Here is a 23259-nt window from a genome sequence, read left to right as displayed (position 1 = left end):
ATAACACATCAGTTCCAACAATGATGACTCTAATAGTTAAAAATATTCATTTTTTATATTTTCAGATACATATTAGTCAATTATTTGTTTGCTTTTTAGCCCTAATATTATTGAGAAATCATTGACCTACGTCATTGCATAAGTTTAAGGTGTACAGTGAGATGGTTTGATTTACATATATGGTGAAATGATTACCAAAATAGCTTTGGCTAACATCCACTTTCTTGTATAAATAAAAAGAAGAAAGGAAAATATTTTCTCCTTGTAATGAGTACTCGTAACAATTTACTCTCATAAAAAAATTTCCTGTATGTTAAATGACATTGCTAGCTGTAGTCGTTGTGTTATACATTACATCCCTAGTACTTATTTATCTTATAACTGGAAGTTTATACCTTTTAACTACTTTCCTCCAATTCCCCCACCCTCTGCCTTTGGTAACCACAAATCTATTCCCTTTTTCTATGGGTTTGTTTTTTGTTTTAGATTTTTGTTTTTGTTTTAGTTTCCATATGTCAGCAAGATCACGCAATAATTGTCTTTTTCTGTCTGACTTATTTCACTTAGCATGTCTTCAAGGTCTATCTCTGTTATTGCAAATGGTGGGGTTCCATCGTTTCTTCTTTTTAGTATTTGCATTGCTGAAATGAACATTCATCATTTCTTTTTATGTCTGAGTAATATTCCATTGTAAATATACACCGAGACGTCTTTATCCATTCATTCACTCACTGATGAAAACTTAACGTTGTTTCTTTGTGTTGACTATAGTGAGTAATGCTGCTACAAACATGGGGATGCAGGTATCTTTGCAAATTAGTGTTTTCATTTCCTTTGGATATATTCTCAGAAGTGGAATTGCTGAATCATACAGTAATTCTATTTTTAATTTTAAAGGATTCTCCATACTGTTTTCCTCAGTGGCGGTATCAATTTACAATCTAACCAGCAGTGCACAGGTGTTCCCTTTTCTCCGCATTCATGCCAGCATTTGTTACCTCTTGTCTTTTAGATGATGGCCATTCTAACACACATGAAATGATATCTCATTATGATTTTAATTATGGTGTTACTAATGACTAGTGAAACAGCACTTTTTTTCATGTACCTCTTGGTATTTTGTATGTCTTCTTTGGGGAAATGTCTGTTTAGGTTCTATGCCCATTTTTAGTTAGGTTATTTGGGAGGGGGTTGCTTGTTTGTTTGTTTTGATACTGAGTTGTATGAGTTCTTATCTATTTTGGACATTATCCTCTTATCAGATATATGGCTTGCAGATTTTTTTCCCATTGCATAGGTTGTCATTTCACTTTGTTTGTGGTTTCTTTTGCTGTGCAGAAGCTTCTTAGCTTGATACAGTCTCACTTGTTTTTTATTTTGTTATTTGTGCTTTGTCATATCTAAAAAATTGTAACCAAGACCCATGTTAAGGAGATTTATTCCTATTTTTTTTAGCAGTTTCTTACACTTAAGTTCTTAATTCACTTTAAGTTAATTTTTGTGAGTGGTATAAGATATGCATCCAGTTTCATTCTTTTTTTTAAAAAAAAAGATTTTATTTATTTGACACAGAGAAATCACAAGTAAGCAGAGAGGCAGGCAGAGAGAGAGGGGGAAGCAGGCTCCCCGCTGAGCAAAGAGCCTGATGTGGGGCTCGATCCCAGGACCCTGAGTTCACGACCTGAGCTGAAGACGGAGGCCCAACCCACTGAGCCACCCAGACGCCCCCAGTTTCATTCTTTTACATGTAAAATCCAGTTATCCTGGCAGCATTTTTTGAAAAGATGGTCTTTTCTCCATTGAGTGTTCTTGACTCCCTTGTCAAATATTAATTGAACATATATGTCTGGGTTTATTTCAGGGCTTTCAGTTCTTTCCTATTGATCTATTTGTTTTTATATCAACACCATACTGTTTTGATGACTGTAACTTTATAGTATAGCTTGAAATCAGGAAGTATGTTGCCTGCTTTGTTCTCTTTCTCAGGCTATTGGGGGTCTTTTGTGGTACTGTATAAATTTTAGGAGTGTTTTTTTCTACTTCTTTAAAAAAATGCCATTGGTGGGCGCCTGGGTGGCTCAGTGGGTTAAGCCGCTGCCTTCGGCTCAGGTCATGATCTCGGGGTCCTGGGATCGAGTCCCGCATCGGGCTCTCTGCTCAGCAGGGAGCCTGCTTCCTCCTCTCTCTCTGCCTGCCTCTCTGCCTACTTGTGATCTCTCTCTGTCAAATAAATAAATAAAATCTTTAAAAAAAAATGCCATTGGAATCTCGATAGGGATTTCATTGAATTTATAGATGGCTTTTGGTAGTATTGATATTTTTAACAGTATAAATTATTCCTATCTATGAACATGAATACTTTCCCATTTGTTTGTATCCTATCAGACTGGGGCCCCACTCTAATGACTTATTTAATCTTAATTGCCTTCTTAAAGACCCTATCTCCAATTATATTGGAGTCATATCTCCAGTCATATTGGACTTTAGAGCTTCAACATATGCATGACAGAGGGGCACAGTTAAGTCCATAATAACTTGTGAGAGGGAAATTGTTTCAAATAGTTTTTTAAATTGGGATATAATTCACACACTTTAATATTTACACTAGTGAGGTGTATGATTGTATGATTGTATGATTGTATCGTTGGTACATTCACAAAGATGTAAACTATCACCACTATCTCATTCCAGAACTTTTTCAACAGTTCACCAGTTCACCCCGTCCCTTAACAATCATTTTTCCACTCCCAATGGACAAGTCCCTGATAACAACTAATCTTCCTTTACAGCTTGATGTATTATGCACATTTCATATAAAGGGGATCATTAAACACATTCTTTATTGTGTGTAACTTCTTTCACTAAGCACGTTTTCAAGGTTAACCCTCCAGTGAATCAGTACTTCATTTTTTAAAGGTTTTATTTATTTATTTGAGAGAGAGAGAGAGCGCACAAGCAAGGAGAGGGGCAGAGGGAGTAGACTCCCTGCTGAGCAGAGAACCCAATGTGGGGCTTGATCCCAGGACCCTGGGATCATGACCCGAGCAGAAGGCAGACGTTCAATTGACCGAGCCACCCAAGCACCCCTCAGTACTTCATTTTTTAGTTGCAGGATAATATTCTATTTTATAAATATATCACATTTTATTTACTATTCATCAGTTGCTGGACATTTGGATTATTTCTACAATTTGGCTATTATGAATAATGCTGCTATGAACATTTTTGTGCAAGTGTGTAAATATGTTTTAATCTCTCTTGGTACTTACCTAAGAGTGGAATTTCTCTGTAATAAACCCAATCTTTTAAAGACCAGTTTTGGGGGCCCCTGGGTGGCTCAGTGGGTTAAAGCCTCTGCCTTCAGCTCAGGTCATGATCCCAGGGTCCTGGGATCGAGCCCCGCATCGGGCTCTCTGCTCAGCGGGAAGCCTGCTTCCTCCTCTCTCTCTGCCTACTTGTGATCTCTGTCAAATAAATAAATAAAATCTTTTTTTTTTTTTTTTAAAGAAATGCTGTGTATGGATAACTTTTTTTTTTAAGATTTTATTTATTTATTTGACAGAGAGAAATCACAAGTAGACGGAGAGGCAGGCAGAGAGAGAGGGAAGCAGGCTCCCTGCCGGGCAGAGAGCCCGATGCGGGACTCGATCCCAGGACCCTGAGATCATGACCTGAGCTGAAGGCAGCGGCTCATCCCACTGAGCCACCCAGGCACCCCAAATAAATAAAATCTTAAAAAAAAAAAAAAAGCCCAGTTTTGGTGATGTCAGGCTAAGGGTGACATCATAGTTAAAGATACTCATGGCTCTGCAGTTTATAAGACTATGTGTACTTAAAGGGGTACATGCACCCCAATGTTTGTAGCAGTATTATCAACAATACAAAATTATGGAAACAGCCCAAATGTCCATTGACTGACGAATGGATAAAGAAGATGTGGTATGTATAAACAATGGAATATTAATCAGCCATCAAAAAGAATGAAATCTTACCATTTGCAATGATGTGGATGGACCTAGAGTATATTACTTTAAGCGAAAGTAGTCAGTCAGAGAAGTACAAATACCACATGATTTCACTCGTATGTGGAATTTAAGAAAGAAAACACATGAACACATAGGAGGGGGGAATATCAAAGAGGGAAATAAACCATAAAAGACGCCTAATGATAGAGAACAAACTGAGGGGTGATGAAGGGAGGTAGTTGAGGGATGGGCTAGATAGGTGGTGGGTATTAAGGAGGGCACTTGTTATGATGAGTACTGGGTATTGTATGGAAGTGATGAATCACTGAATTCTCCTGAAACTACTATTGCACTTTATGTTAACTCACTAGAATGTAAATAAAAATAGAAGACTATGTTGCTTAAAGAGGTGAGATTGTCAGAATAGAGGGGACTGTACAGTTCTTAGATCCAAGTAGATGGGATCAGGTCCTGTGCCTCAGGAGGGCTCATACTATGAAATACCAATTTTTTTAATGTTACCCTCTGCTGCCTGAGTGGTCATTACTGGTAGTGAGTGTTGTCCAGTTGGGGTGCCTAGAGCGGGGATCTGCGCCCATGTGTGTCCAATCTTGTTTCTCCTTCTGGAATTGTCTCAGGCCTTTATCCCATTTGAGTGGTCTACCAAATACCCCAGGAAATGCCAAGATTGATGCCCATGAGGTTCTCTTGAGGGGCCTTGGCTATTAAAGGCGCTTCTCTGTGGCAGTGTTTCTTTGGGCTATTACATGATAGTGTACTGACAGAATGGAGGTGACTCATGGATTTTGGGAGATTCAGACTCATGTGGGAGAGGTAATAAAGCATCAGCCAAATTACCATACCTCTCCTGGGCCCATGAATTTTGTAATACAGTTTTTTTTTTTTTTTTTTAAAGATTTTATTTATTTATTTGACAGAGAGAAATCACAAGTAGATGGAGAGGCAGGCAGAGAGAGAGAGGGAAGCAGGCTCCCTGCTGAGCAGAGAGCCCGATGTGGGACTCGATCCCAGGACCCTGAGATCATGACCTGAGCCAAAGGCAGAGGCTTTAACCCACTGAGCCACCCAGGCGTCCCTGTAATACAGTTTTAAGTTAAAGTTTTTATCCACAGTTCTGTGTAGGTTTCCAAATGTACAGCTTTTTTTTTTTTTTAAGATTTTATTTATTTATTTATTTGACAGAGACACAGCAAGAGAGGGGACACAAGCAGGGTGAGTGGGAGAGGGAGAAGACAGCTTCCTGCTGAGCAGAGAGCCAGATGGTCTCTACCCAAGGACCCTGGGATCATGACCTGAGCCGACGCCCAAGGACTAAGCTACCCAGGCACCCATATCTGCATTCTTCTGAGGATCTTAAGTTCATCACTGCAGCTTGAACAAAACTTTCCAATCATATATAAGTTAGGTTGACTGTTACTGTAGAGACAAAACTAATAGCAGCTTAAATAACAATATTTTCTGATGCTGGACTCCTGAAAGGTAAACTCTAGACCCAGTGTGGGAATGCACGTTATCGCCCAAGAACTGGACAACAGGAACTTAGCCCCATAACCATTGTGGAAACCGTAGTACCCCGTCTCCCCAAAATCGCAAGCACTTCCGGCCAAGGAGGATGGGAAAGGGGACAGTGTTCTCCGGCTTTCTGGGAAATGTAGTCCGTCAGTTAGGTAGAGACTCGGCTACTTCCGCAAGGCGGCCGGGAATGAGGAATTCTGGGTAGTAGAGCTCCGGCGCAGCCTGGGGGCGGGACGGTCTCAGGCACTTCCGTTCAGGTGGCCCGGTTGTTGCGTGTTCCGTTGCGGGCTTTCCTGTGGCAATGGTGAGTGGGTTCTGGATTCGGAACCCTCCTGAACTTCCCCGGGTGCCAGTACCACTGGTCACTGTTTGGGGTTTAGAGCTCCGCGCGCGAGAGGGGGCTCGAGGGCTGGAGTGACTTTCCCCTCCAGGAACCCTCTTGGCGTTTGGGGCGGTTGAGCAGCGTATGGCCTGGTGGAGGGGCTCCCCAGGCCGCACACCTTTCCCTCGCTCAGCTCTTTTCGCGCGGTTGAACATTGGACCACTTACTTAAATTTCCTTGGCTCTAGTGGGGGCGCGCGCGCGCGCGTGTGTGTGTGTGTTTATAGTTGATGTTTTCTGTAAAATTGGGGTGACATCCTACCTTCCTATAATCCAGTGTTTTGAGACTCAAACGAGATGGTAGGAATAAAAATCTTAAGGACAGTTCCTGCCCCGTGGTGAATAGTGGTCTCTTGGTATTAGACTCTTGAATTTTGTTAAGTGCTCAGTAACCAGACGGTCGCCAGTATCGTGGCTGCAAGGAGTCCTGGCACTTCTTTTTGATCCCTCTAGGAAGCCTGATCGTCCCGAACCCCTTCTGAGGTTACTCCTGTGAAAGTTAATAAAAGCAAATCAGCTTTAGAGTGGAGTCACAGGCTGGCAGGGGAAAGCCCTCCTGCCCTACCCTAACTCTTGCCAGTTGTGGACCCACTTGGAAGAGACCACTTGATACTATTTTAGCTCTTAAGTTACTATCCAGAGGGAGGAAGAACGGCTTTCCTGCCCCTGCATCCGCCCAAACTCAGCCAGTGAAGAGCCACTATACTTCCAAGCCTCAGTTCACTCCCTTGGACTTTTGTGTTTAGGACAGCATTCTCAATTTCTCCCTTTCCCCTGTAAAGGAGGGTTCCTCCCCTTTGTTCTGTGGACTTGCCCATGGTTTTGCTATATACAACTGGCAGTTTAATTTTTTAATTTTTTTAAAAAGATTTTATTTATTTATTTGACAGAGAGAGATCACAAGTAGGCAGAGAGAGAGAGAGGAAGAAGCAGGCTCCCTGCTGAGCAGAGAGCCTGATGCGGGACTCGATCCCAGGACCCTGAGATCATGACCTGAGCGGAAGGCAGCGGCTTAACCCACTGAGCCACCCAGGCGCCCCTGGCAGTTTTATTTTGAAGGTTAACCCTCCCAAACCGTTTCCAGCTGGAAAGGAGGAGGGGCGGGGTGGGGACAGAGACAAAGACAGAATTATGGTATTTCAGAGCCTCCTTTCTTTCCTTGGCCTTTATCTCAAAAAAGACTGCATTTCTTGTTGCACTGTTGTCGATAAGTAGTTATGTCTGAAAATTGTTGATATTCTTGCAGCTTTTATGAGTTGAAAACACCAAGGCCTCGCTGCTGCCAGCTGTCAACTGTTCTTGCATTTTTTTCCTTCACACATCTCTTTTTTTCCCCCCAAAGAATTAGAGATTGTGCTGTAGACAATACTTCTTTTTCCCTAAATGTTTGCATTGTTAACAAAAATTGAGTAAATTTCAAGACTTAATTGACTTTATTAAATGATTCATAAACTGGGCAGCATCCCATAAAGCAAGTAGAAGGCAGCTCCCAGGAGTTGTACAAAATGGAAGGTTTTTGTAGGAAGGAGGATGGGGCAGGGAAATTATTAGCAAGAGGAAAGAAAGGATTGTTTTAGGCAAGGTCACTTTCCCTTGGAGGGAAAAGCAAAGGATCTTGTGCAGATTACCTCATCTTGAAGGCATGGAGAAGGCCTGGGTGTTAGATTAACTTCTTAGGTGCTTATCAGGAAATTCCTGAGTGACTGGTTAAGAGCGTGTTTCTGGGGGGAGATTGAAATTGCAGTTAGGTTAGGCGTTAAGCCCTGGTGGGTGACTTGGCCTAAGTGATGCCATTTTAGTCCTGTGTTTTTCCTTTAAACAGTGTTTACTTTCTAGGAATCAGGATAATCTCTTCTATAATCACAGTATCTAGATCAAAGTCAGAAAATTACATTGTTAATCTGTTATCTGACCCTCAGTTCATATTTAAATGTGTTCTGTTTTTCATTTAAATTTCATTTAAAATCCTTTTATCCTTTCTGTTTCTCCCTGATTAAAGCCATTTTTGTGGGCTGCCTTTTGCTGTCCTGTTTTCTGTTGTGTCCTTTAATCCAAAATGATTCCTCCTCCTCCATTTTGTTCGTGATGTTTTTGTTCATGATGTGGAGGCAAGAAATATCAGAGAAAGTCCATCTTTTGAATTTTATGTGATAGACTTCACAGTTTGCGGATTATGTGTAGTTGGCAGCAATTCCACAGAGCTGGTGAGGTGGCCTTTTTAGTCAGCATAACAAGAGCTGAAGGACGTATTTTGGTTTTTATATTGGTGATGCCAGTTTAGTTCACTTAGCGAAGGAGAGCTCTGTGCCATTTTACCACCGAAGTCACTGTTGATTTTTGTGATTTAAGTTTCCTGTGGGCAGACATGTTTTATTAGCGGGCTTTCTGTTGTATAGATCACCATCTGCTTTCCTCCTGCTTCTTTTTTCATTCCTTCAAATATACATTCTATACAGACTCTGAGTCCAGGTTTGTTAATTTAAATGAGATGTTGCTTATCAGACCATGCTCTGTTTTATATCTCAAAATTTTCCCTTTGCATGTGTGCAGTTGAGTGGTGCAGCTGTCACCATAATTCAATTTTAGAGCATTTTCATTCTTATAGTAAGACCCCTTGTTACCATTTGTAGTTAATCCGTGTTCTCAACAACCCCAGACAACCACTAACTTCTTTTCTGTCTCTATATTATGAACCCTTTATTTAAATGGCATCATACAAGATGTGGTCTTTTGTGACTGGCTTCGTTCACTTCTGTTATTTTCAAGGTTCATCCTTGTTGTACACATCATAATTTTATTCCTTTTTATTGCCCATTAGTATTTCGGTGTGAACATACCACCCTTTGTCCATTCACCCATGGGTGGACATCTTGGTTTCTAGTCTGGGGTTCCTATAAATAACAGTGTTATAAATACATTAAGTACTCATTTTTGTTTGGAGATAGGTTTTCATTTCTCTTGGGTGGATACCAAGGAGTAGAATTGCTTGGCTGACTGGTAGCTTCTGGTTTAACTTTTTGATAAACTGCCAAAACTTCCAGATTGGCTTCATCATACTGTCCCCATCCACCCCGCCCCTAGAATCTTGTGTTTCTTAATAGATACTAGAAACCAATGTCGTTATTGTTTGGGAAAGTGGCTGTCCACAACAATTTAAAAATTACCGCTAAGGTAACACAGTATGAGGGAAGACAATGTGGCAGAGTTGACTGGTTTGTCAGAGGTTCAGTCAGGTCCCTGCGATGTCTTGGTAGAAATCACATGTATAAGAGCAATTCCGTACTGCAAGAGTGTCATCTTTTTTTTTTTTTTTTTTAACCAGAGCTACAAAAATGAGAAACCCTGAGTGTATTCAGAGTGTTGTCCAGCTCTCAACAGTTCCATGAGTTAGAAAAGTTAGAAGTATTATTGTCCCAGTTGTACAGATGGCAAAATTGAGGAAAAGAGATGTTATTAATTTGCCCAAGATGATAAAATTAGTGAGAGGCGGAGGTAGGATTTGAGCCCAGATATCGTTGCCCCAGAGAGATAATTCTTGCTTGACTCATTATGTTGTCTCAGTTTCCATCATATCAGCATCTGAACTGCTACCTTGAGAGCCACAGGATAGCACAAGGCAACACACAGCAACAGTGTGTGTGTTGTGTAGGAATGAACTAGCCACTCCAGGACTGGCTCCTCGCGCTGTGGACAGCAGCAGCCACCGGAAGGAAGGGGCTCCTTGGCTAATTCACAGTAAACATTCATGTAGGCGAGCATCATCCCTGGGCACCTATTCATGTCCTTTTCTGCCTTTCCAGACACGACCAGGCACACGTCTGCCTTGCCAGGACTCCGTATTCTGGGACTCTGTACCTCTCCAGAAGTAGGAAGAAAAAAATGACCACATTCAAGGTGCATATGGCTTGCCTTTCTTGCTGTTAAAATTCCATTTCACTACTCAAAATGTTACATGTTGGGGCACCTGAGTGGCTTGGTTGGCTAAGTGTTCAACTCTTTGATTTCAGCTCAGGTCATGATCTCAGGGTCCTGAGATTGAGCCCTGCTTTGGACATGTGCTCAGCCAGGAGCCTCCTTAGGATTCTCTCTTTCCTTCTCTGCTCCTCCCTACAGCTCGCTTTCTCTCTCTCTCAAAAAAAAAATTTTTTTTACATATTTTTTTCATTTCTTGGGGTGGCTCAGGGAGAACACCAGGCTAAATGACCTGTTTATTCTGTATTTGTTTTTAGCATTTGTCTTATTTTGTCATTATTCATTTTATTTAAAAAAATCATTGAGCAGTGCATCAAAAACTAATGATATAGTATATGTTGGCTAATTGAATATAATAAAAAATTAAAATATATATAAAAAAATAAAACTAAATGTGGACTAATTAATAGGAATGCCCAGTTTTCCTGCTTGCTTTACCACTGACAAATCAACTATTTTTTATTTTCTTGTACTCTTTCTCGTGTATATTCACATTTATTAATATTCATGATATATATCTAATATTGACTTGTGCTTCTTCATTTAACATTATAGAACATTTGTTATTTGTGGTTATATCACATTTCTATTAAATTGATATGTTTTTTAAATTTTTAACTACCTGCTGCTTAGGTGGCTTAGGAGTCTGTTTGAAGCAATACTGAGGTGATAATTTTCCTACCTGAAGTCTTTTTCTGCAAAAAAAAAAGAATCACTTCTCCAAATAAGCTACCTATTTTTTCTCCTCAGTGTACCAGGAGCTCAATAATGAAAAAGTATATTTGACATATGCAGCATTAGAGTTTTGTAGATAGAATATTCAAATACGGCACATAGACTCTTAATCTCACAAAACAAACGGAGGGTTGGTTGCAGGGGTGGGAGGGAGGGAGAGGGCGGTGGACATTGGGGAAGGTATGTGCTATGGTGAGTGCTGTGAAGTATAAACCTGGCGATTCACAGACCTGAACCCAGGGGCTAATAATACGTTATATGTTAATAAAAAATAAAAATTTTTTTAAAATAAAATAAAATCTCTCTAAAAAAAATAATTCAAATACTACACAGCACAGTAGGCTCTAACTGCCGCTTTAATGCAAATCTCGGAGATTTTCACACAGGAAGAGCAGGCTTCTGTCTGTCTTATGCCCGAATCATACCCTACATGTCACTTAACTGATCTACTTTTATTCCATCATGTATTAGTTTTTTCAAAGTAACGTATAACTTCAGGTTTGTGTGTATGTGCATATACACAGACTTCATTTTTTAGGGCAGTTTAACATTCACAGTCAAATCCAGAAAGTACAGAGATTTCCCACCCTGCCCCCACACACCCACAAACTCTCCCATTGTCAACCTCCACCATCAGAGGAATACACTTGTTAGAGTGGGTGAACCTCTCTCCATGCATCATTATCACACTGAGTCCATAGATTACTGTAGGATTTACTCTTGATGTTTTTTTCTATTGGTTTGGACAACTTTGTAATGATGTGGCCCCACCATTATAGTACCCTATATAGTACTTTCATTGCCTTAAAAACCCTCAGTGTTCCACCTGCTTATCCTTCCTTCCCCAAACCCTTGCCAACTACTGATCTTTTAGACTCCACAGTTTGTAGTCTCCATAGTTTAGCCTTTTCCAGAATGTCATATGGTTGGATTCAAACAGTATATAGCCTTTCAGATTGACTTCTTTAACTTAGTCATATGAATTTAAGGTAACTCCATGTCTTAGCATGACTTGATAGCTCTTTTTTTTTTTTTTTTTTTTTTTAATCCTTAAATTATACTCTGGTCTGGATATACAGTTTATCCACTTACCACCTAAGTAACATCTTGGTTGCCTTCTTATATATAAGAAGATATATCCCTCTGTGCTGTCCCTCTCAGTCAAGGTTGATTGTAAGATTGAGACAACACGTGCTTGGTGTTGTAGGAGATGGTGACATTCAAGGATGTGGCAGTGGTCTTCACCGAGGAGGAGCTGGGGCTGCTGGACCCCTCCCAGAGGAAGTTGTACCAAGATGTGATGCTGGAGAACTTCGGGAACCTGGTCTCTGTGGGTGAGGACACGAGCCCTCTGTAACTGAATGTTAGTTCCAAGAATGGCTTCGTATCCTTGGGTTTTCAAGGTTTTGGGGCCCTTGAACTGGTTCTCTGAGTTTGGGGATCTGACTTCCCTAATATATGTAGGACTCGCAGAGAGCATTGTTTTTTTTTTACCAACAGGTAGATCTTTATTTTGTTGAAGAAATGTAAATGGATAGTATACAGCTCTATTAGCAGCTTTTAATGAAATAAACAAATTAGATAGTAGCAATCCTCCTCACACTCTTCCAAAAAAAATCAAAGAAGAGTAATTACTTCCTAACTGATTCTATATACATGTAGGAGACTTGGCAAATGATATGTCCTCCAGTGGGTCATGAAAACAAATGTGTGAAAAACATTGCTACTGGTTGTTTGAAGAATAGGAAGTAGGAACCCCATTTTCCAGTGAATCTTATCTAGAACGTGTTGACTTCAAGCATATGACTTTGTGCGCTCCCAGGGCATCAACCATTCAAACGAGGTGGAGTCCACTTGGTAAGAGAAGAAAAGTTTGGGATGATGAAGTTAGCAACCCAAAGAAAAGGCATTTCAGGTAAGAACCAGGTAACCATGAGTCTTGGAGGCAACTCTCCAGTCTGACATTTCTCTGTGCTTATTTCGATCACCTTGTTCTAAATTGCCAAACCTCTTTCCTGGGTTATCACAACAGCCTCTGTGTGGGTTGTCCTGCTCCCACCCTTCCCATCCTACATCTGTTTTCACAGAGTAGCCAAAGGGATCCTTAGGTAATGCAATTGACATTGACATTCCTCTGGTCATAATCCATTATGGCTGGGCGCCTGGGTGGCTTAGTCAGTTCAGCGTCTGCATCTCAGGTCATGGTCTCAGTGTCCTGGGATTGAGCCCCATGTTGGTCTCCCTGCTCAGCCGGGAGTCTGCTTCTCCCTCTCCCTCTGCTCACCCCCACTGCCACCACTTGTGCTCCGTCTCTCTGTCTCTCAAATAAATAAATAAAATCTTAAAAAAAAAAAAAAATCCATTATGGCTTCTTTTTTTCCCCCGGCCTTCCAGTTAAAACCACTTGAAGTGGCTCCTGGAGTCCGCCAGAGTCTGCTCTGCATCCCCAGTCCCTTTTGTTTGAATACATCTTCTGTCCTCTCTCTCTTATTCCATTTTTATTTTTCTTTCAAGGTTTTTTTTGTTTTGTTTTGTTTTGTTTTTAAGTTATCTCTACAACCACCATGGGGCTTGAACTTAGGACCTCAAGATCAAGAGTTTGCAGCCAGCCAGGTGCCCCTCTCGCTCCATTTTTCCACCCGTGTTGTTCTCCCTGCTGTTACAGAAACCTGCCAAGGATACTGTACGTCGCCTATTGCTGCCTTATCAAATTACTATGAATATAGCAGACTAAGCAATAAAGTTTTAGTGTATTTTTGTCGTTCAGGTATGAGCTCTGACACATCTCACTGGGATAATACCAAGGTGTCTACAAGGCTGCATTCCTTCTTGTCTCCTACCTTTCCAGACCGTTACGATGACATTGCTTCCTCCCAGACAATCCAGAATGTTCTATCTGTTTTTCTGATCAGCTGATTAGCACCTTTCATTGCCTCTGCAACCCAATTAATATAACATAACATGTTCACAGGTTCTGGGGATTAGACATGGACATCTTTCTGGAATCATTATTAAGTCTGTTACAGAAGCTTCTCCCTCGGGCTCCTTTACTTCTTCATTCTGCCAGGAATATTCTTTCACCAGAAATCTTACTGGTTCTTCTCTTCCTCGTCCAGGTCTTTGCTGGGTTTTAATACCATGCATGATGCAGGCCTTCTAACATTCTGTGTAAAATACAATGCTTATGTTACTCCTGTTGCCTTCTGTTGTGTCTCACATGCTTTGGTTTACCTCTCACTTCTCTCTCCCCGGTGGGTATAATCTGCAGGAGGAGAATTTTATTTGTTTTGATTATTGATGTGTCCTCAGTGCCTAGGCCAGCAGACTCATGCAGCAGATACCTATAACTATTTATTGACTTTGTGAATGAATCCATGGATAGGAGAATTTAACTGTATTTCTTGCTGTTGGTGATGTAGAACAGTTAATTTTTCTGAATGCTTAGTATAGGCTTTTATTTTTATTTTTTTATAATTTTTTAAATTAACATATAATATATTATTAGCCCCAGAGGTACAGGTCTCTGTTATTACAGGCTTTTAAATTTATTTCACAGCTCACTAAAAGTCTTTAGTTTGCACCTTGAAAAAACGGATGCAAAAAAGACCAGGTGATCTATGTGCCAAGTTTTCCCACCCTGTTTTCAAAGAAGCAGCCCAGAAGCCTTGTGAGAAAACAGGACATAGTCTTTCTTTTCACCATTCCATGCCTCATGGCAATCACTAATAAGTGACCATAAACCAGAGTGAATTGAAGATATTGAGGAATGTTACTTGTCCTCAAATGGCTGCCTATATAATTTCTACTTCTTTAGATGACTTGGAGTGTGGCTGTGTGTGCCCACACCACAGAACATCCTTTCCCTGTGGCTTTCCTTCTGTAGTTGTTTCTGGGAAGAAAAATCTTTTTTTTTTTTTTTTTTAACGTTTTAATTCTAGTTAGTTAACGTACAGTGTTACAGTAGTTTCAGGTGTACAATATCGTGATTCAGCACTTCTGTACATCACTCAGTGCTCATCACAAAGGCCCTCCTTAGTCCCCATCACGCATTTCACACACACACCCCCACCTCCTCTCTGGTCACTGTAAGTTCTCTGTAGTTTCTTGGTTTGTCTCTTTTTGGTTTTTTTCCGCTTTGCTCATTTGTCGTCTTTCTTCAGTTCTTTGTATGAGTGAATTCATATGGTACTTGTCTTTCTCTGACTTACTTTACTTAACGTTATCCTCTCTAAATCCATTCATGTCCTTGCAAATGGCAAGATTTCATTCTTTTTGGTGGAAGAATAATACTCCATTGTATATATCTATCCACCACATCTTGTTTATCTGTTCCTCGATCAATGGACACTTGGGCTGCTTCCAGGGATGCCTGTATCCCTTTGAATCAGTGTTTTACTATTCTTTGGGTAAATACCCAATACTGCGGTTGCTGGGTGGTAGTATAGTTGTATTTTTAACTTTTTCAGGAACCTCCATACTATTTTCCACAATGACTGCACCAGTTTGCATTCCTACCAGCAGTGCGATAGGGTTCCTTTTTCTCCACATCCTTGCCGGCACTTGTTTCTTGTGTTTTTTATTTTAGCCATTCTGACAGGTATTTTGAAAGGGGTTGCATTAAATGTGTAGATTGCTTTGGGCAATATAGACACTTTAACAATATTTGTTCTCCCAATCTGTGAGCATGGAATGTCTTTCCATTTCTTTGCATCATCTTCAGTTCCTTTTATCAATGTTTTATAGTTTTCAGAGTACAGGTCTTTCACTCTTCGGTTAGCTTTATTTATTTTATCTCATTATTTTATTTATTTATTTATTTATTATTTTATCTCATTATTTTTGGTGCAATTGTAAATGGGATTGATTCCTTAATTTCTAATTGTGCCGCTTCATTATTGGTGTGTAGAAACACAACACATTTCTGTACATTGATTTTGTATCCTATGACTTTACTGAATTAATTTAATTCAGTAAATTTAATTAATATCAGTTCTAACAGTTTTTTGGTGGAGACGTTCAGGTTTTCTATATATAGTATCATGTCATCTGGAAATGGCAAATGTTTTACTTCTTCCTTATGAATTTGGATGCCTTTTATTTCTTTTTGTTACTTCCTGAAGCTAGGAATTCCAGTACAATGTTAAATAACAGTGGTGGGAGTGGATATTCCTGTCTGTCTTATTTTTTTTTTTTTTGTAAGATTTTATTTATTTATTTGACAGAGAGAGAGATCACAAGTAGGCAGAGAGGCAGGCAGAGAGAGAGGGGAGGAAGCAGGCTCCCTGCAGAGCAGAGAGCCCAATGCGGGGCTTGATCCCAGGACCCTGGGACCATGACCTGATCCGAAGGCAGAGGCTTTAACCCACTGAGCCACCCAGGCGCCCCTCCTGTCTTATTCTGACTGTAGAGGAAAAAGCTCTCAGGTTTTTCCCTTTGTGGATGATGTTACCTGTGGGTTTTTCGCATATGGCCTTTATGTTGCCTTTGAACCTACTTTGTTGAGGGTTTTTACCATGAGTGGATGTTGTACTTTGCCAAATGTTTTTTCCACATCTATTCAGACAACGATATGGTTCTTACCCTTTCTCTTATTGATGTGATGTACCATGTTGAATGATTTGCAAATATTGAACCACCGTGGCAACCCCAGAATAAATCCCACTTGATTGTGGTGAATGATTTATTTAATATGTTGTTGGATTTGCTAGTATTTTGTTTAGGATTTTTGCATCTCTGTTCATCAAAGATAGTGACCTGTGGTAGTTCTCTCTCTCTCTCTTTTTTTCTTTTTTTCTTTTTTTCTTTTGGTGGTGTGTTTATCTGGTTTTGGTGTCAGGGTAATACTGTCCTCATAGAGTGAATTTGGAAGTTTTCTTCCCTTTTCTATTTTTTGGGATAGTATGGTTTGGCAGAATTCTCCTGTGAAGCCATTTGGTGCTGGACTTTCATTTGTTGGGGCTTTTTAGGTCACTGATTCAATTTTTTTGCTGATAATTGGTCTATTCAAATGTTCTGTTTCTTTCTTTTTCAGTTTTGGTAGGTTATATGTTCCTAGGGATTTATCCATTTTCTCCTAAACTGTCCAATTTGTTGGCATGTAGTTTTTCATAATACTCTCTTGTAATTATTTGTATTTCTGTGGTTGGTTATTTCTCTTCTGTCATTCGTGATTGTATTTACTTGAGTCCTTTCTCTTTTTCTCCTCATAAGTCTAGCTAGAGCTTAATTAGTTTTAATGATTTTTTCCCAAAGAATCCATTCTTGATTTCATTAATCTGTTGTTTCTATATCATTTATTTCTGCTCTAATCTTTATCACTTACTTTCTTCTGCTGGTTTTAGGTTTTGTTTGTTGTTCCTTTTCTAGGTCCTTTAGGTATAAAGTTAGGTTGTTTGAGATTTTTCTTCTTGAGGTCAGCCTGTAGTGCTATTAAACTTCCCTCTTAGAACTGCTGTATCTGGGCATATGGGTGGCTCAGTCGGTTAAGCATGTGCCTTTGGCTCAGATGGTCATTCCAGCAACCTGGGATTGAGTCCCACATGGGGCTCCCTGCTGAGTGGGGAGCCTGCTTCTCTCTTTCCTTCTGCCCCTCCCCGCTGCTTGTGCTTGCTCTCTTTCGCTCTCTCTCTAATAAATAAATAAATAAATAAAATCTTTTTAAAAATGAACCACTTTTTCTGCATCCCAAAGGTTTTGGACTGTTGTGTTTTCATTTATTTCCATGTACTTTTTATTTCTTCTTGTATTTCTTGGTTGGTCCATTAATTATGTACTAGCATGTTACTTAACATGCATGTATTTGTGGTCTTTCCAGATTTTTCTCTTGTGGTTGACCTCTAGTTTCATATCATCGTGCTCAGAAAAGATGCGTTGTATGACTTTGATCTTTTTAATTTGTTGATGCTTGTTTTGTGGCCTAATATGTGATCTGTTCTGGACAGTGTTCCATGTACACTTGAAAGAATGTGTAATGTCTGGGTTTTTTTGTTTTTTTTTTTTTACCTTAGTATGTCTGTTAAATCCATCTGTCCCAGTGAGTCGTTCAAAGCCATTGTTTCCTTGTTTATTTTCTGTTTAGATGATGTGTCCATTGATGTAAGTGAGGTGTTAAAGTCCTCTGCTATTTTTTTTTAAGATTTTTATTTATGTATTTGAGAGAGAGAGAGTGTGTGTGTGTGTGTGTGTGTGTGTGTGCAAAAGCAGGCAGAGGCACAGAGGAAGAGGGAGAAGCAGGCTCCCCACTGAGCAGGGAGCCTGATGCAGGACTTGATCCCAGGGTTGACCTGACCCAAAGGCAGAAGCTTAATTGACTGAGCCACCAGGTGCCCCAAAGAAAACTATTTTAAAGGGATAGTTAAATACAATCATAAACTAGTATCTACCAAGAGGTACACACTCGGGGCACCTGGGTGGCTCAGTGGGTTAAGCCTCTACCTTCGGCTCAGGTCATGATCCCAGGGGCCTGGGATCGAGTCCCACATGGGGCTCTCTGCTCAGCGGGGAGCCTGCTTCTCCTCATCTCTCTCTCTGTCTGCCTATTTGTGATCTCTCTCTCTGTCAAATAAATAAATAAAATCTTTAAAAAAAAAAAAAAAGAGGTACACACTCACCTATTGGTAATTTTCCAAGTTTTTATCCTTAGAACTTCTTTACATTTGAACAAATAGTTTAATGAAAGACTTGCTGAGTTCCTGAAATAAGTTTTCAGACCTTTTAGAACACAAGCCCTACTAGGAAATACTTCTTTCAATGTATCCAAAAGAAATATCTGGGAGCCTGGGTGGCTCAGTCAGTTAAGCGTCAGCCTTTGGCTCAGGTCATGATCCCAGGATCTTGGGATCGAGCCCCACATCAGACCCCTTGCTCAGTGGGGAGCCTGCTTCTCCCTGGCCTGCCATTCCCCCTACTGGTGCTTGCTCTCTATCTCTCTCACTCACTTTCTCTGTCAAATAAATAAACAAAATCTTAGAAAAAAAAAAAATCACATGTATGTAGATTTATATGGATGACTGTGTAAGACAATTCATGGAGTCGCTCCACTTCTGTCAGTAATGACGCTCAGATAGTTACTGTCCCTTTTTCCTAAATGCTTATTGCATGATTTTAAGTTTATTTTACAGCTGACTAAAAGGCTGCAGTTTTCAAATAGAAAGACTGTGGTAGGGGCGCCTGGGTGGCTCAGTGGGTTAAAGCCTCTGCCTTCGGCTCGGGTCATGATCCCAGGGTCCTGGGATCGAGCCCCACGTCTGGCTCTCTGCTCAGCAGGAAGCCTGCTTCCTCCTCTCTCTCTGCCTGCCTCTCTGCCTACTTGTGATCTCTCTCTGTCAAATAAATAAATAAAATCTTTAAAAAAAAAAAAAAAAAAAAAAAAAGAAAGACTGTGGTAAAAGCCTAATTTATCTACATTCAAAGATTTCTCACACTCTGTTTTGAATGAGAGATTCCAGAAGCCTCAGAAGAAACCAGTTCATAAACTTCATGTGGTCTTTTTACCCCTCCTGGTTCTTGTCACCTTTGATTCTTTTATCAGGAACACCGACCTCCTTGTGGGTATTCTGACTTCACAGGAAAACTGCAGTTTCCTCTCCCTTTTTAATTTCAGCTCGGGTCATGATCCCAGCATCCTGGGATCGAGTCCTGCATTGGGCTCCTTGCTCAGCAGAGAGCCTGCTTCTCCCTCTGCCTGCAGTTGCCCCTGCTTGTGCTCTTGCTTTCTTATTTCTCTCTCTGGAAAAAATTAATAAAATGTGAATTTCAGATATCCTAATTAAGTTTCTGTGTGTATTGACACAGGAAAATGAGATGAATTACACACATTGTATAGAATTTGCAGAAATACTTAGAATATATAGCTAAGAAATACTTAGAATATACAGCACCAAGTTCTGGGTGCTTGATACATAGGATTGCAAATTGTTTAAGCAACTACAAAGTTTAGAGGGAAAGTTTACATGGACCCCTGGCACTCAACACCAACTACAGGTTTGAGAGGATCCCAAAATTGCCTTCAGATTAAATAGTTTTCTAAAGGGACTGGTAGAATTCATGAATACTGTTTTACTCACAGCTGGCGTTTATTACAGGGAAGGATACACCTTACACTCAAGCAAGAAAAAAAGTACTTGAGAGGGAGTTTAGAGAAGTGCCAGATGCAGAGTTTTCTTTGGTTTCTTTCAGTTGGGTCAGGGGTGTGTTATTATGTTACTTTGCAAAATGAAGGTGAACAGTTATACCCAGGATGTTACCAATTAGGGAAACTCACCTGATCCTGTGTCCAGAGTAATTATTGGAGCTCTGTCATTTGACGAGAATAGACTGAATGGTTTCATATGGTTTTTCTCAGTCCTTTGGTTCATACCACCAGGTGATTGAAAGCCCCACCTAAAATCTTAGTCTTGGTGTTTCTGGTGTGGTCTGCCTCATCCCTAAATCATATTGTTAAACCGTCTAATGTGATTAAAGACCCTGCGGCACTCCTTTGAGGCATGACATGCCAGGGGCTTAGAACTGTCTCCCACATGTTAAGGACAAAGGCCTTCACTGTGTATATAATTTACTTGCCCCATAATTTACTATTTAAGAGTTTATTTCTGTGCTCAGTTAGTTGTGTCTGATTCCATATCAGCTCAGGTCTCGATTTCAGGGTGGTAAGTTCAAGCCATCCTGGGCATGGAGGGTTTTGTTTTGTTTTGTTTTGTTTTTATAATAAGTGTTTACACTTATTTATGAAATTCAATAGAAGCAGCAAAATTAACCTGTATCATGGTCATTAAGTTTTTGATTTCTAATTTGTATATCACATATGAGGCTTGGAGTGATTCTAAATTTGTTTCATTGATGCTTAGTGCATAGGAGCCTACTGGACTACCTCTTGGTTTGTGTAGGCATGATATACACTAGAAGGATGTAGGGATTCTGTCCTGGATTCATTAAAGTCCCATGCTCTTTGCCAGCTGCTAAATGGTTGAAGACACTGAACAAAGCTTTCATTTGTCCACATCTGAATTCTTTGTCATTTTAGGAGACAAAGTCCAACATGAGATGGAGACTATTGCTAAAGCAGAACCACACGAAGAACTTTCCTCCTGGCAAATCTGGCAACAGATAGCTAAAGACTTAGCCCGGTATCAAGACTCCATGATAAAGAGTTCTCAGTTCTACAAACAACATGATTTACCTGGCCAGGTTGGGGCAGGACTGCCTATAACTCACTCAGGCCAGAAAACTTACCAGGGAAATGGGTGTAAAAAGTTCTTCAGTGATATCTCCAACTGTGATCTTCAACAGTTAAACTCACGAGCGAAGTCTCATACATGTCGTGAGTGTGGGAAATGCTTCTTTTATAGCTCAGCACTTCGTATTCATCAGAGAGTTCACCTGGGAGAGAGGCAGTATCGGTGTGATGAATGCGGTAAGGAATTCAGTCAGAGCTCACATCTGCAAACTCATCAGAAAGTCCACACCATAGGGAAGCCATTCAAATGTGAAGAATGTGGGAAAGGCTTCAGTCGTAAATCAGAACTTAGTAATCATTGCAGGTTACACTCGGGAGAGAAACTTTATAAGTGTAAGGGATGCGGGAAGGCCTTCATTAATGCTTGTCATCTTCAGGACCATCAGAGAATCCACACTGGGGAGAAGCCATTTAAGTGTGATATCTGTGGTAAGAGCTTTCGTCGTAGATCAGCACTTAATAGTCATTGTGTAGTCCACACAGGAGAAAAACCATACAAATGTGAGGATTGTGGGAAGTCCTATACTTGGCGTTCACGTCTTCGTATCCATAAGAAAGTCCACATGGGACAGAAGCCACACAAATGTGAGGAATGTGGAAAGAGCTTCTTTTCTAGGACACATCTTTATTACCACCGGAGGTTCCACACAGAGGAGAAACCCTATCATTGTAAAGAATGTGGGAAGAGCTTCAGATGGGTCTCCCCTCTTTTGACACATCAGCGAGTCCACAGTGGAGAAAAACCATTCAAATGTGAAGAGTGTGGGAAGGGATTTGGTCAGAAATCATGCCTGCAAGCTCATCAGAAAGTCCACACCAGAGAAAAACCATACAAATGTGAGGAGTGTGGGAAGGGCTACAAGACAAGCTTGGATCTTGATGTGCACCAGAGTGTGCATATGGGAGAGAACCCATACACCTGTAGGGCATGTGGTAAGCACTTTACTAGGACCTCAAATCTTAAAGTTCATCAGAGAGTCCACACTGGAGAGAAACCATACAAATGTAATGTGTGTGGTAAGGTCTTCAGTCAGTCTGGACATCTAAAATCTCATCAGAGAGTTCACACAGGGGAGAAACCTTACAAGTGTAAGATATGTGGTAAGCAGTTCAGTTCAAGTTCATATGTTAAAATTCATCACAGAATCCATGCTGGTGATAAATTTCATCCAGTCTCATAGGAAAACAGTAAAGTTTTATCCATAGCTGAATAGATCTCAGTGATCTTAAGATCACAGAAATGGTGCAATGAGGGCTTTAGTTAAGGCCTTAGCAATTGAAGTTATCACTCAAGAAACAGGCTGTTGAAATAATCTTTCCTTAAGCACTTAATCAAACTCTAATGGATATTAAAATTGATGTCTCCTGGAATATAATCTTCATGAGGGCAAGAAGTTTATTTGCTGCTGAATTTATATAATAAACATTGAGTAGCACTCTGTATGTGCACTTGGTACTTGTTTGTTAAATGAATCAAAGGGAAGAGAGAGACTTAGGGAAGATGGCAGAGTAGGAGGACCCTAAGCTTGCCTCCTTTCATAGATACAGCTAGACAACACATCAGTGTAAGTGACCCAGAAATCGACCTGAAGCCTGGCATAACAAACTGATGAGCTAAAGGTAGAGAAGAGGCAATATCAAAGAAGGCAGGCAGGGCAAAGATGCAGTTTGAGAGTGAAACAGACTGTGTCTGTCTGTGGTGGGGAGAAGGCAAAAAACACATTATCACAGGAAAGACAAATTCCATGAGTTCTTACAACCAGTGGGACTTAAAGCCTGGATTTTCAGTTTCTGTGGGCTGGGCTCTAGAAGAGCATGGCAACCAACCAGTGGAGATATAGCCAGGAATCAGCAGTCTGAAAACGTCAGGGGCACACGAGAGAGAAAGTGACTTAATTCATCTCTGAGTATGGCCCGGAGAGGCAGATCATGGGGACACCCCTCCAGGAATAAAGGAGTTGGTAAGCCCCATTTCCCTCCCAGGCGCCCCAGCATAAACACATGGCCACCTGCTTACAAGTTAGGTAAGGAGCAGCACCAACACTCCTTACCTAACTTGATTACACCGAGGCCTACCCACTGTGGTCCAGTGGATCTGCCTTTCCCAGGCACACTTGCTTCAGTCCTGGCACTGCAAGCCCCTTCCCCTGGAAGAGTAGAGCAAATTCCACTAACACCTCATCTGCCGACCCGCATGTTTTATGAGATGTCACATCCTGAGGTGGCAGTGGCAGCTGGTCTCTTCACATGTAGACCAACCCACATTAGATGTGCCTCAGCCAGCTGAAGACCAAACACTGCCCACAACAGGCAAAGGGAGCCTCTGCAGATGACCAGACTGAAGGAAAAGGCAGCCAGGACAAAACAGCAGGCATAGGCAACACACAGGAGACATGCCCTAAAGCGACAGTTCCCAGGGAACAAGAGACTCCTTCA

General features: G+C 40.7%; 1 protein-coding gene across 3 annotated transcripts; it reads left to right on the top strand.

The window, feature by feature from the left end:
- The first annotated feature begins 5696 nt into the window (after window positions 1–5696).
- On the top strand, window positions 5697–22266 carry LOC131818790 (zinc finger protein 234-like). Of its 3 annotated transcripts, XM_059153469.1 has the most exons (5): window positions 5697–5805; window positions 9683–9776; window positions 11797–11923; window positions 12412–12504; window positions 20611–22266. In XM_059153469.1, exons 2-5 carry the CDS (start codon window positions 9762–9764, stop codon window positions 22002–22004), a joined length of 1629 nt encoding a protein of 542 aa, XP_059009452.1. In that variant the 5' UTR covers window positions 5697–5805; window positions 9683–9761; the 3' UTR covers window positions 22005–22266. The 3 variants fall into 3 exon arrangements, with proteins under 3 accessions (XP_059009452.1, XP_059009453.1, XP_059009454.1); XM_059153470.1 differs by lacking the exon at window positions 9683–9776 and having other exon boundaries at window positions 5702–5805; XM_059153471.1 differs by lacking the exons at window positions 5697–5805; window positions 9683–9776 and having other exon boundaries at window positions 11813–11952.
- The last annotated feature ends 993 nt before the right edge of the window (window positions 22267–23259 follow it).

Source organism: Mustela lutreola, chromosome 16, assembly GCF_030435805.1.
Source record: "Mustela lutreola isolate mMusLut2 chromosome 16, mMusLut2.pri, whole genome shotgun sequence".
NCBI classification, from domain to species: domain Eukaryota; kingdom Metazoa; phylum Chordata; class Mammalia; order Carnivora; family Mustelidae; genus Mustela; species Mustela lutreola.
This window is presented reverse-complemented; position numbering and strand designations above follow the sequence as displayed.

Coding starts and splice junctions, on each gene's coding strand:
- LOC131818790 (XM_059153469.1), top strand. Junction 11,924..12,411: donor CGGGAACCTGGTCTCTGTGG/GTGAGGACACGA, acceptor GTGCGCTCCCAG/GGCATCAACCATTCAAACGA. Junction 12,505..20,610: donor CCAAAGAAAAGGCATTTCAG/GTAAGAACCAGG, acceptor TTGTCATTTTAG/GAGACAAAGTCCAACATGAG.